The sequence below is a fragment of the Schistocerca serialis genome, chromosome 1 (genome assembly GCF_023864345.2).
Source record: "Schistocerca serialis cubense isolate TAMUIC-IGC-003099 chromosome 1, iqSchSeri2.2, whole genome shotgun sequence".
In the NCBI taxonomy this organism is placed as follows: domain Eukaryota; kingdom Metazoa; phylum Arthropoda; class Insecta; order Orthoptera; family Acrididae; genus Schistocerca; species Schistocerca serialis.
Window position 1 is genome coordinate 694224489 of NC_064638.1, and position 13853 is coordinate 694238341.

General features: G+C 44.1%; 1 protein-coding gene across 1 annotated transcript in view; it reads right to left on the minus strand.

Moving 5' to 3' along the window:
- Positions 1 to 13853, minus strand: part of LOC126425882 (atrial natriuretic peptide-converting enzyme-like) — a 338406-nt gene that overhangs the window by 297965 nt on the left and 26588 nt on the right. Inside the window, 1 exon segment of the mRNA XM_050088318.1 lies at positions 10650 to 10782. Coding sequence (XP_049944275.1) covers positions 10650 to 10782 — 133 coding nt within the window.

The window sequence follows — 13853 nt, forward strand, 5'->3', positions numbered from 1 at the left end:
GAACAAAAGGGATTATCACGTACCCGACAGTGACGCTATACATTTTCGGATACGTAAATTTTGAAAATTTGTGTGTCTGGAAAGTTTGCCGAAAGACATCTTTCTCGCGGACCAGTTGTCGTTCAGAACAGCTGGAAAGCGGAAACATCCTTCGAATTTCATTTATCTAAAGATATGTCACAGTGCTTAGCGTACTGGACTCGTATTCGGGAGGACGACGGTTCAAGTCCCCGTTCGATCATACGGGCGTAGGTTTTCCCTGGTTTCCTAACTCTCTCCAGGATATGCCAGGGCGGTTTCTTTGAAAAGGGCACGGGCGATTTCCTTCCCAATCCGTTCGTAACCCGAGCATGTACTCCGTCTCTAATGACCGCGCTGTAGACGGGACGATAAACTGTAATCTTCCTCACTTTCTGTTTTCACTTTATTATGGTTGGAAATTTTTTGCGCGTAAGTGTTAAGTGACAGATAATTATCTGAGTATCTGAAACGTTTCTTCAACGATGTCACTTAGCTTTAATTGAACCAGCGCGGTTCCACAGTACGTTACCCGGAGGGAAGATTAATATTTAATTTCCCGTAGACAACAAGGTTATTAGAGATGCAGCAGAAACTAGAACTGAGCTTCGGGAAGGAAATCGACCGTACTCTTCTCAAAGGAACTGTCCCGAATTTGCCTTAACCGATATAGTCACATCGGAAAACTAGATCTTTATGGCTGAACGCAGCTTTGAACCGCTCTCTTACTGTTTTTCCTGTTTTCCATTTCGGCATCTTCTCATGTTAACAAGCTTCTGAAGAGCGAAGTATGTCTAGATACGTGGCGCTTTGAAGAGCGGGTCGTTTTCTGAGTATTTCTTCTTCTCGTCTCCGCGAATTCGCTACCGCGACCTTCCGAAGAGACCTCCACGAAACAGTGACAAGCTGTACAACTTCTGCGCCAATGTAAAAGTTTTCTGAATCAAACATTCTGAAATCTTAATGGATACAGCAAGCGAAACAGGAATTATAGATAATGTAAAGATACAAAAGAAAAGTCTTGAGCGTAAGGACTATTTTGTGCTTCCCTCTAGTGAATAGATTTAAAGGAATAGTACGTAATAGTATTTACATTGCTATTTTGTCTAAAACTGACATGGTGAGACCGTGGCTGTGTACAATTAATGTAGGTTAATTCTTACAAAGAAGAAAATAGCAACCAGCCACTATTAACACTGCTATTTATTTAGGTAAATAGCGCCGTTACCGGTTTCGAACTGGCAAGTTCATCATGAGACGGCTGTTCACATGATTTTCAAGATACATTTTACATTATCGTCCATTACTCCACTGTGGCGAAGTATTTTTGGTGTGTTGTTGCCGTCGAAAATTCCGCGCGATTTTGTTGCGAAGTTGCAGGATCTCTGTGATAAGTTCACATGTGGCAAATTCTTTTTGGTGTGTGTGGATGTGTGGTGCTTTGCACAATATGGTGGTATACAAGTTACGTAAGTGCTGGATATATTTAGGAATATACGGAAAATGCAGTCCTGCAACTTCGCAATAAAATCGCGCGGAATTTTCGACAGCAACAGCACACCAAAAATACTTCGGCACAGTGGAATAATAAAAATCGGAAACGGACGATAATGTAAAGTGTATCTTGAAAATCATGTGAACAGCCGTCTGATGATGAACTTGCAGGTTCGAAACCGGTAACGGCGCTATTTACCTAAATAAATAGCAGTGTTAATAGTGGCTGGTTGCTGTTTTCTTCTTTGTAAGAATTTACCTACAATATTAGTATTTACATTGGCAGAATTAATAACTTAAACATTTAATTCTAAAAGCAGTTGCAATTGTTGCAGGAAACTGATTTCATTTGAATATGCTTTCTCGAATGCGCCAAACACGCATACGACCATCACTGGCACCAAGGCAGAAGCGACTCTCATCGCTGAAGACGACACGTCTCCATTCGTCCCTCCATTCACGCCTGTCGCGACACCACTGGAGGCGGGCTGCACGATGTTGGGGCGTGAGCGAAAGACGGCCTAATGGTGTGCGGGACCGTAGCCCAGCTTCATGGAGACGGTTGCGAATGGTCCTCGCCGATACCCCAGGAGCAACAGTGTCCCTAATTTGCTGGGAAGTGGCGGTGCCGTCCCCTACGGCACTGCGTAGGATCCTACGGTCTTGGCGTGCATCCGTGCGTCGCTGCGGTCCGGTCCCAGGTCGACGGGCACGTGCACCTTCCGCCGACCACTGGCGACAACATCGATGTACCGTGGAGACCTCACGCCCCACGTGTTGAGCAATTCGGTGGTACGTCCACCCGGCCTCCCGCATGCCCACTATACGCCCTCGCTCAAAGTCCGTCAACTGCACATACGGTTCACGTCCACGCTGTCGCGGCATGCTACCAGTGTTAAAGACTGCGATGGAGCTCCGTATGCCACGGCAAACTGGCTGACACTGAAGGCGGCGGTGCACAAATGCTGCGCAGCTAGTGCCATTCGATGGCCAACACCGCGGTTCCTGGTGTGTCCGCTGTGCCGTGCGTGTGATCATTGCTTGTACAGCCCTCTCGCAGTGTCCGGAGCAAGTATGGTGGGTCTGACACACCGGTGTCAATGTGTTCTTTTTTCCATTTCCAGGAGTGTATATTGTTCAGTTCGTCTCTCTACAGAAATTTCGTTTTTGTGATGCTCTTAGTTTGCGATGGAATTTTCATGAATCTTCTACTGCATAATATGAATTTCTTTTCTGGGAGGCTCCTAGTTTCCGATGGAATTGGTATGAAACTTCTACTGAATTACAAGAATTTTAAGAACATTACCCTAGACTAACTGTGTCTACCCTAATTATGATTTTGCTGTCTGAAACGTTTTCCCGGACACACTCCTTGTCAGTAGATACTCATTAGAAGAGAGAGCGAAATGAGAGTAACATACACGCTGACAAGACGTAGCGGCTTGTACATGTTAACTGGTTATCCCCCGCAACTTAGTTAAGTTTTGCGATAGAAATAAAAAAAGCTTTCAGCTGAGACGCACAGAAGCTTGACAACTCTCGATATAGTATTAGCAACCAATATAAGGCTAATGTGTGGCTTAAAGTGAATTAAAAACAGAATATAAGGTATCTGATAAAAAGTATCCGGACATTCCTATGTAATGCGGAATCGATCACTAAATGTCGCAAAAAGCGGACTCACCAGTGGAAAAGGAAGAGGGGACTACTGTGTTATCAGCAGAAAAGCAATAACACAGAATGGGTCTGGTAGGAGACCACAGTGGCTTCGAACTTGGACTGGATATCACCTACATAAAAAAAAACATTAGCGGCATTTCAGCCTTTCCAGAGCTACCCTGTCTACTGCTGGTGATGTGGTTGTGAATTTGAAAAGCGAAGGAACAACCACACCTAGAACCAAGACCGGGAAGACCTCATGTAGTGACCATCCCCAGCATTGCGGAGGGTTGTTGTAACATATTGCATGAAATCTTCAGAAGGAATCACTTGTGAGTTCCAAATTGCTGCCAGCGGTTCAGGTAACACAGTGACTGTGTTTAAGAAGTTAACGGGCTACAGTGAAACAGAACGTGGGTTACAATGAAACAGAACATGCGATAAAGCAGGGGGACAGACTGTTCTACATATAAACGGCTCTACGAAAGACAAACGGAGACCACCGAGTACAATTACAAATAACCTAAATTGAATGATCACATAGATAATATTGTGGATAGAGCAAACCAAAGACAGCGATTCCTTGGCAGAACACTTAGAAGGTGCAACAGGTCTACCATAGAGACTGCTTACACTACGCTTGTCCGCCCTATTCTGGAGTACTTCAGTGCGGTGTGGGATCCGCATCAGGCGGGACTGACGGATGACATCGAAAAAGTACAAAGAAGGGCAGCTAGTTTTGTATTATTGCGAAATAGGGGAGATAGTGTCACAGACGTGATACGTGAATTGGAGTAGCAATCATTAAAACACAGGCGTTTTTCGAAAAATTTAAGTGCTCGTTTTCCCCGCATGCCGTTCGAGAGTGGAACGGTAGAGAGACAGCATGAAGGTGGTTCATTGAACTCCCTGCCAGGCACTTTTTTGTTAATAGCAGAGTAATCACGTAGATGTAGATGAGTACGATATTCTGGACAACGTCCATTAATAAAGAGTGCAACCATAACTGTCAGAAACCCACCCCCCCCAACACACACAGGAACAGAGATAACTAATAACGCAAACTGGCAAAGGTACAAATCGCCGTCGACTAGGACGAGAGGCTGGCTGCCAGCCGTTACCTGGAGGCAACGCATGGGGTTATTACAACCCCCAAACGCAGATATTCATACAAACGTTATGCCTCAGTTCTGGGAGACAATACAATTTAGGAACTTCAGCACTGCCCACTATATAGATGATATGTGGCTATACAGTACAGCTGAATATGAATTGACTAGGCACCTGAAACATCACATGTTTGATTGGGCCGTGTTCCAGGCTCGTCTCCTTGGCGAACTGGGAGACGAAATACTACGAGATAGTACAGACAAATGCAACGACATCCTTCAACATCCTGAGAATGTAGATGTCACAGAGTTCACAAGAAATGCAACACCAAGGGCGACACATACAGAGACAACAGCACACTACCCGCACAAGTAGAATATGATACAGCCAAATGTAGATCCTATATTACACCGGTTAGCTTTGTCTACGGGGGTGGCACACACAGTTACCATGAAAAACAAAGCAGTAAGGAAGCTGAACGGAAAGACACGTCCTGCACCGGCACAATACCAGACACAATCACCCCAGAAACAGATATAAAACAGTCAACTTTCTTGAACAAGTACCAGGTAGAGATCAAAACAACGAGTCTCTATCAAGGGGCCGGCCAGTGTGGCAGAGCGGTTCTAGGCGCTTCAGCCTGGAACCGCGCGACCGCTACGGTCGCAGGTTCGAATCCTGCCTCGGGCATGGATGTGTGTGATGTCCTTAGGTTAGTTAGGTTTAAGTAGTTCTAAGTTCTAGGGGACTGATGACCTCAGATGTTAAGTCCCATAGTGCTCAGAGCCATCTGAACGATTTTTTTTCTATCAGGGGAGACGCTCAGCGAAAACCCATGAAACTCTACACTACCAGAAACCATAAAGCAGGGAAAACATGCTACACTACAAAATTACTCGAAATCGGAGCAACAAATGAATAGTAAAGAACACCAACCCCTAGATAAACACAATTAACCAAGTAAACTACGGCAACTTAGAAGCTAACCTCTGGCTTAGCAGACTAGAAAAAAGGATATATTTCAAACTGCTCTTCACTATGTATGTAACACGAATAAGTATGAAAACTGGGATAAAATCTGCTTCCCAACTACAGAACAGACTGACAGAGTGATCCTAATAGTTGAAAATCTCCCAAAGAAACCCAAAGAATGGGTTCAAATGGCTCTGAGCACTATGGGACTCAACTGCTGAGGTCATTAGTCCCCTAGAACTTAGAACTAGTTAAACCTAACTAACCTAAGGACATCACACACATCCATGCCCGAGGCAGGATTCGAACCTGCGACCGTAGCGGTCTCGCGGTTCCAGACTGCAGCGCCAGAACCGCGCGGCCACTTCGGCCGGCGACAAACCCAAAGAATTATGTAAGCTTTTAGGGGAGGTGCGGGCGCCAAGGCGAGAGGGCATAAGCCTAGGGAAGGTATACAAGGAGTTCGTGAGGGCACATGGACGTATGTTTCTGAGTTTTAAACAAACCACACCCAAGTGTTTTCCCTTTACTAGATACCCCTTCTGAAGGTAATACATCTGAATTGCCAGGGTAGTACCCTCGTAAATATGGAACTATGCAGACTCTTAGATGAAACAAAAGCAGACATCGCCTGCATTCAGGAACCATTTCTGTGAGGCTTGAAGAATCCTGGGCACTCCTTACATTACATCATAATAGCAGGAACACCAAACGCAAAAGCCGGGGTAGTATTAGTTAATAAAAACCTCATAGTAACACAGTTCAACCAGATTCGCTCTGAACACATCGCCACAGCAGAAATAACAGACGGACAGGATGTATGGCTCATGTGGTCCACATACGGTCAGTACTTGTGTGATATAGAAGCTTTCTTAGGTAAAATAAAAGACATTGCACGACACTCAGAAAGAGAAAGGCTCCTCATTCAAACAGATATCAACGCAGAATCCCCGTTGACGAACTCAGATGGTACTGACGAGAGAGAATAATTAGTGCATGACGTGGTAAATGTAAATGAGTGCAACCTCTTTATACTCAATAGGGAGGGACAGCCACCTATCAACCGCGGAGACGTCGGTGGCGTAAGTAGCATAGATCTTTCTCTAGGGAACGCAAAACCTCTTCCACTAGTCAACACACGGTAGGTATCAGATAGCGCCACACACAGTGACCACAACGTAATCGCCATAACCAGAGACAGATATGTCAATACACATTATGTGGACCCTGAACAGCATTCATAGCAAGAGCCGACTGGCAAATAGTTCTACACATTGTTGAGGCGTTGTCGCCACACATTGTTCAAGGCAGTATAGATTATAAAACGCAAGAGCACACGAAGCAGCTATGCCGCAGGCAAATCTGGATGGGACAGAAACAACTGTGGTCGACAGAATGGGTAAGATTAAGAAATGATTCACGGGACTGAGACTCGACCTGTATCGTGATGCTAAACAGAAATACCAAAAAACAACAGAAGACAACAGGGGAAGAATACTGGACCAATTTCGTCAAAACCCAGCTACGTAACATCTTGGGGCAATCATTCAAGACAGAAACAGTGACTTAAGACACCGACAATTCTGTCAACACTAAAACAAGCTGACGGCACAATGACCAGAGGATGGAGAAGCACCGCAGAATATCTCCTGAACAGGCTCCTCCCTAATGACGACCCCACTCAAGACGAGTGACACCACGCTGACTTAAGGGAGAGCATGAGGCAACGATACATCACTGACAGTGAAATCATACCATTCTCACAAGAAGTAGCGACGGTAGTCATCAGGCTTCAAAATCGAAAAACACCCCGCCTGGGTAAAATGATTTCAGAAATGTTAAAACGAACAATAACACAAGTCACACCTTTTCTTTCTAACATGTTCAACGAAGCACTACCAACAGGCACAATTCCAAACATCTGGAAAACTGCTAAATGTACTAATAATCAGAAAATGAAAAGACAAAGAACCAACAGACCCCAAAACGTACCGAGCAATCTGCCTTTTAAACACTCTCGCCAATATACAGGAAAGGCTCTGTTTGACCGCTTACAATCGCGTAGACGTCTCCTCGGCCTAACGCCCCATCAATTTGGCTTTAGGGAAGGTAGGTCAGTAGAAGACGCCGTCAACCAAGCACTAACAGAAACAGATAGTATCAGCGACAAATATGTGGCCGCCATACTAATCGACATAGCCGAGGCTTTTGACAACCAATGGTGGTCGTCCCTCTTCGCCAAGTTAAGAGAAATGCGGCTAGGAGCTTCCAATAGCCTCCTCGACTACTTTAGAGGCAGAGTGACGGGGTGGAGGGCTGCTACACGCAATTTTGTCAAGAGAATAACAAAGGGATGTTTACAGACTACCTGCTCGTAGTGGTATCAGCACTAGAGACAGAAGGCACGAAACTGTTTCAGGAAATGAACAATTGGTGCAAAGAAAATAAATTAAAATAGCTCTGAGAAATACTGTATATTTACTGCTCAGTGGAACACTAAAGAGGGACCCAATTCTAAAAGTAAAAAATACTAGCCCACAGAGGAAGCAAGTCACGCGTTATCTAGGACTGTATCTTTAAAAACAGATTTTCAACGGTCGTGACAAAGCCTTCAAAATTATGCACGAACTACCAAGACTCAACTGAACTCAGTACAAGTAACCTATTAAGACGATAAGGACCTACCACATTGCGATATTTGAATCCATCGCATGTTCGCACAAGTGTTTGGGCTTACAGGCTGAATATGCAGACTAACAAGACAAATGCAAGACGGGGTGAACGTAGTGCGCTCCGGAGAATGAGCAGAGCCTTCAGCACCACAGCGCTGGAGGCACTTTGCGTTGTGACGGGGACCTAACAATAGGTTATTGAGCTGCTCTTTACTGGCTTAAGAGGGACAGTCTCTATAAAGTCAATGAAATTACAGATACCAGCAGTATAAACAAGATACAAATGAAACAATGGTGGGTTCAAACAAGGCAGAGAGGGTGGGAGGCATCCGACAAGGGTCGCCGAGTACACTCTTTCTTTCCTGACGAGCGCGAAAGATTACAACTAAAACGTGTCGACTCAAGCCGGGGGATGGTCCATTTGCTGACAAGCCATGGGAGGTGCCCGGTACACTTAAACCGCATGGAACTAACTAACAATGAAATATGAATTTGCAGAAAAACTGAGACAGTGCTATGCAACACACTAGCACGCGCGAGACTATACACAACGACAGTGGCATTGCCAGAATAATGCGTAATCCCGTTGACTGGAACACAATAAATAGTGTAGCCGATATTTCATCGAACTCATGACACGAAAGCACATGCTCCAAAACCCACATGGAAGGAGGCGTAGACAAGCGCAAGCACGACCACACATTCCGAAGCCGAGGAAGGAACCAACACACTAAGTGAAAATGACTCAGAAGGGATCAACACGTAAGAGACCCAAACCAACAACAGATGGTACTGCACGCCACAACAGAGTTAAAAACAACACAACAGGCAGTAACAATCACTAAACAAACAACCACCGACACCCCCTACTAAGTCTCTAGTAATATGGTAACGTCGCTTGGGAGAAGAAGGCTCAAAAAACTTTTATTCCGAGGCTCCTCCTACCCAAGGATACATTCCGTACACAGGCAGTAATGTATTATTCGTCCTATTGCGTGCAGACAGAAGTATATTCTCTTCTTTATGTAAAGCTACAATCAATGAATCGTATAAACTATTTATAAAGCTACAAATGTAATGTATTAAGTTATTAAAGGATTACTGCATCCAAGTAGCTATGAACTACATTCTGTATCTAGTAACAAATTTACAACCATAAGTGTATTCTTCACGTAAAGCTAAAATTAATGTATTCCGTGTATCAAATGCTCAACAGTACTTAATCTTTATAATACCGGGTGTATATACGTAAGGTATCACACAGACTACACCACAACTACCAACAACAAGACAAACAAACTACTGAATATCATTTTGTGTCCTGACATGGAACGCTCCAAGTAATATATCAATACACACAAACACAGTAAACATACATAAGCACAAACCATTTCATATGAGAATAGCTCGAGGTACTACCGAGATATTCTCACCTGAAATAGGTAGAAGTAGGCTACTATCAGTCAACAAGCTACTTGGACTGTATTACACATCCAAATATAGGACACAACTTCCCTCTACATATTGTATCTTACTTTCACCACACTTATTGTATTATATTTTTTATTTTTCTATTTTCTTATCTTCGATATTTGCATTATATAATTTATATTCTCCTCAACTAGGTAGAAATAAATTATATAGAATCATTTTAACAATTGTTAAGCATTTAATTTTCTGTAACCTTAGAAATTTTTTTGTATATTATGTTCTTAATATTATTTAAAAAGCATTAACAACCTATGTCAATAAAACTGTAATAATAAGAAGTCTTTGCTGCTAGTTTTAGATGCATCCGACCCACTTTACATATCAAGGCGATGGGTTACTCTCTACTGTTAATGAGATAAATGAAAAATAAAATACGATGATCATAAGCCACAGATTTCTGTAGTCAATTCTTAGTGACGCTTGAGGCAGTGTAAAGAGCGACGACATAGGACAATGGATGACTGGAAACGGGAGATTCTGTGCGCTATGTTCTATGGCAGTAGAAGGGAAGGTTTTGCGCTTGCCGAGTGTGTGGATAACACTACCTGCCACTCTGTATAGCACCAACAGTGAAGTACGAAGCAGGTGATGTTGCGGTATGGTGATGTTTTTCGTGGTTAGGGTGTGGTCTCATTACTGCCCTAAAAGCGGAAGGATACGAGCCACTGTACAGCGCTTTCTACTGCGTACAGTAAAGGAAACGTTCGGAGACGATGATTGTATCAGAATGAGAATGCAACTGTCACACAACAGTATGTGTGGGACAGTAGTTTGTGGCCAATAACATTCTTGAATGGACTAGCTTGCCCCGAGTACCAACCTGGAACACTTTTGGGACGAGTTAGGACTTCGCTCCGGACTCTAGCGTCCAACATCATTACTTCGTCTGGTTTATACTGCTGAGGAAGAAAATACATCCACTCCCCCCCCCCCCCCCCCCCGGACATTCAGAGCTAGTAATTAATATCGAAAAACAGATGTCCAGACACAAGTTTAGTTTACATAACGACTTTTATCTCTGAAGAAGTCTCCCGCAGATGGCCTCCCAGCGGGAGATCGTTAGATGTCGATCGATACGTTCGTTCTTTTTCTATTTTAATTTGACAATATGGTGCTGCTTTATTTGGACATACATGTTGCGAAAATAATTATAGGAACATTTAAATATGTAGCTGCAATATAAGTAGCTGATGGCAGTGGCGGTAATGTTTGCACTTGCTCGGGCGGTCTCACCTTTGAAGTAGGCGGCGAGTCCCCCGGCGATGGCGAGCAGCGCGATGGCGTTGACCAGCACCTGCGCGAACCGGAAGCGCAGCCGCCCCTGTGTGATGTAGTGCGTCGACGGCCGCCGCATGTCTCGGATTATCTGCAGCACACACCGACACTCTGCTACACCAGCTACGAACAGCCAAGCGCAGGAGAAGGAGGAGCATTCGTCATCTAACAGCTTACTGCTCCCTAGCCCATTCGAACCCAAACTGCGTGACCCATGTTAGTACCTGTTCGGATATTCTGAGTGATTCAAAATTCCTTAGTATCTGTTCGGATATTCTGAGTGATTCAAAATTCCTATACAGGCACTTAGAAGATGAACTTTTGATAAGGAACGCATGTCCGAAAATGTACCGTTTTGATATAAAATAAGTTTGAAGATTGGGTCATTTACAAATCTCCTACTCCAAGTACGCACTCAAGTTGAGAAGAGGACGCCCCGCCCCTCTTGTAGTTACGACATCACATAACGCCTTCATCCGACTACAACAACGGCTGCGAGAAATTGGTAGGTTCGAAACTAGAAGAGTTGGCTGTGGTGTTCCACGGACGTGCTGCACTCTCGAGGCTGAAGAGGACGTCCTTCATCACGTACTAGAGGAAAGCACTTGAAACATTGATCATACCATGTGTCCCTACAACATGCAGGTCAGAGCTCATTGTTTCCGCTGTGTGCATTGTAAGAAGTGGGAGATTTGAAAATGATGTGACCCTCAAACTGATTTTGCGTCCAAACGATACATTTATGGACATGGGTTCTTTGTCAAAACTTCATCCACCAATTTCCCTTTACAGTTCCTAGAAACCTGTAATACGAGTTTTGAATCACCCTGTATACACAGGGTCAGGCATTTAAAATGTTTGTCGGAATATTTGGCAAAATAAACATTAGATTAAAAGGATGTGATAACAAACGTTGTTCACCTCGGACGTCCGTTAGCATGACACTCGATCTTTCTGCACCACCCCTGGTGACGGGAGGTGGAGGGGAGTGGGGGAGGTGACTTTTAAATCCTAAATAGGACCCCTATTTTTTATCGACGTTTTGGATTTTCCTTGAAAAAATATATAACTTTTGTACGAAACATTTCCTTCCTTTCATAATAGATGGCGTTGTAATCGGCACACGTGAAAATGGAGTGATAGCTGTTCCAAACCGGTAGTATCTCACAAAAAGTATACATCGGATTAGGAAAATAAAAGTACATTATTTGGTATTTGGGAAAATGCTATCATGTTGCACCGTCTACCCCCTCGCAATGGCCGGCTGCGTGGGCTGAGCGGTTCTAGGCGCTTCTGTCCGGAACCACGCAGCTGCAACGGTCGCAGGTTCGAATCCTGCCTCGCACATGGAAGTGTGTGATGGCCTTAGGATAGTTAGGTTCTAGTAGTTGTAAGTTCTAGGGACTGATGACCTCAGATGTTAAGTCCCATAGTGCTCAGAGCCATTTTTGAACCCCTCGCAATACATTCTTAGACTACAGCTAGTGTTATTTTCTGTTGTCACAGGCCGCGGTCGGAGTCTTTCTTTAGGTTTAACGCTTCCCGTTTCAGTAAAAAGGTGGACGTTACGGCGAAATGTCATTGCAGAGGTAACATTCCTATCGGGCAACAGATTAGCATAACTTTGACGAACTTCGTCAACATTTCTAATAGCCTCAAAGTACCCGGCAATGATACCAACTCCCTCTGCAGTCGTTAACGTCGTGGAACAATTGTGACGAGATTTGGATAGTCCGAATCATTGAAATACAGTATTATGCACAGTCTGACCGCAGTCTGAGCGCATGATCAGAGTCTGTGCTTCATTCGATTGTGGGAGGTGTCACATGATAGCATTATCAAAAATATCAAAAAAAGTACTTCGATTGTACTAATCGGAAGTGCATTTGTTTGAGATAGTACAGTTTTGCAACAACTGTCACCTCATTTCCATGTTTGCCGATTACAGCGCCATCTATCTTTAAACGAAAGAAATGCTTCATACAAAAGGTACATATTTTTTCACGGGGAATCCAAATCTGCAATAAAAAATCGGGGTTCCCATATAAGATTTCCAAGTCACCAAACACCACTCCCGCCTACCCGCCCTCGGGGGGTGGTGCAAGGGGGGTCGAGTAAAGTCCCTCTTCGAGTTGAACAGCATTTATTACAACTTTTTTTTTTAAATCCGATACGTATTTCGCCAAATATTCCGACGAACAGTTTTAAAGGCCTCACCCTGTATATGTGGTGGTCAAAAAATATCTGAAACGATTGTAGGGATGATGATGATGATGGCTGGTTTATGGGGCGCTCAACTGCTCGGTCATCAGCGCGTACAAAGTCCCAATTTTTACCTAGTACAATTTTTTCAACCGATCTACCTACTGTCACGAATGATGATGATTATGATGAAATGATGAGGCCAACACAAACACCCAGTGCCCGGGCAGAGAAAATTCCCAACCCGGCCGGGAATCGAACCCGAGAACCTGTGATTCAGAGGCAGAAACGCTAGCCTCTAGACCACGACCTGCGGACAAAAAGCATGTAGAGATGTTGCAGGGTGCAGGACAGATCGTGTTGAGACGTAAATGTTAAGAAACAAATTCGATACACTGCGCCATTTACGAGATATTTAGCACTGAAATTAGTCAATCGGGGCGTCGCGCGGTCACATGCAAGCGGCCTGCCACAGACGGTGTTGCCCATTCCCAACTAGTGCTGCGTTTGGTTACCTGAAACTTCAATTTGCATGTGTTGACCTGATTGGACAACTTAAATGCTAAATAACTCGGAAACGGTGCAATGAAATGAATTTTTTTATTAACACTTATGTCCTAGTACATCCTGCCCTGCAACATCCGTACAAGCGACTCAGACATTTTCTGACCACGCTACACACACACACACACACACACACACACACATATATATATATATATATATATATATATATATATATATATATATACGTACAACGCTGAGAAAAGTACTGCCTCACTCTCAGTTGACAGATCGTAGAGAAACGATGCGGGAGACCGCACCGCCATTCTACGCAAGGTCCTAATGGAGGGGGTTTGCCGTTGCCTTCCTCCGAGCGTAATGGGGGTGAACGATGATGAGGAATGTGACACAACAACGCCCAGTCATCGCGAGAATCGCGGGGTAGGTGAAAATCCC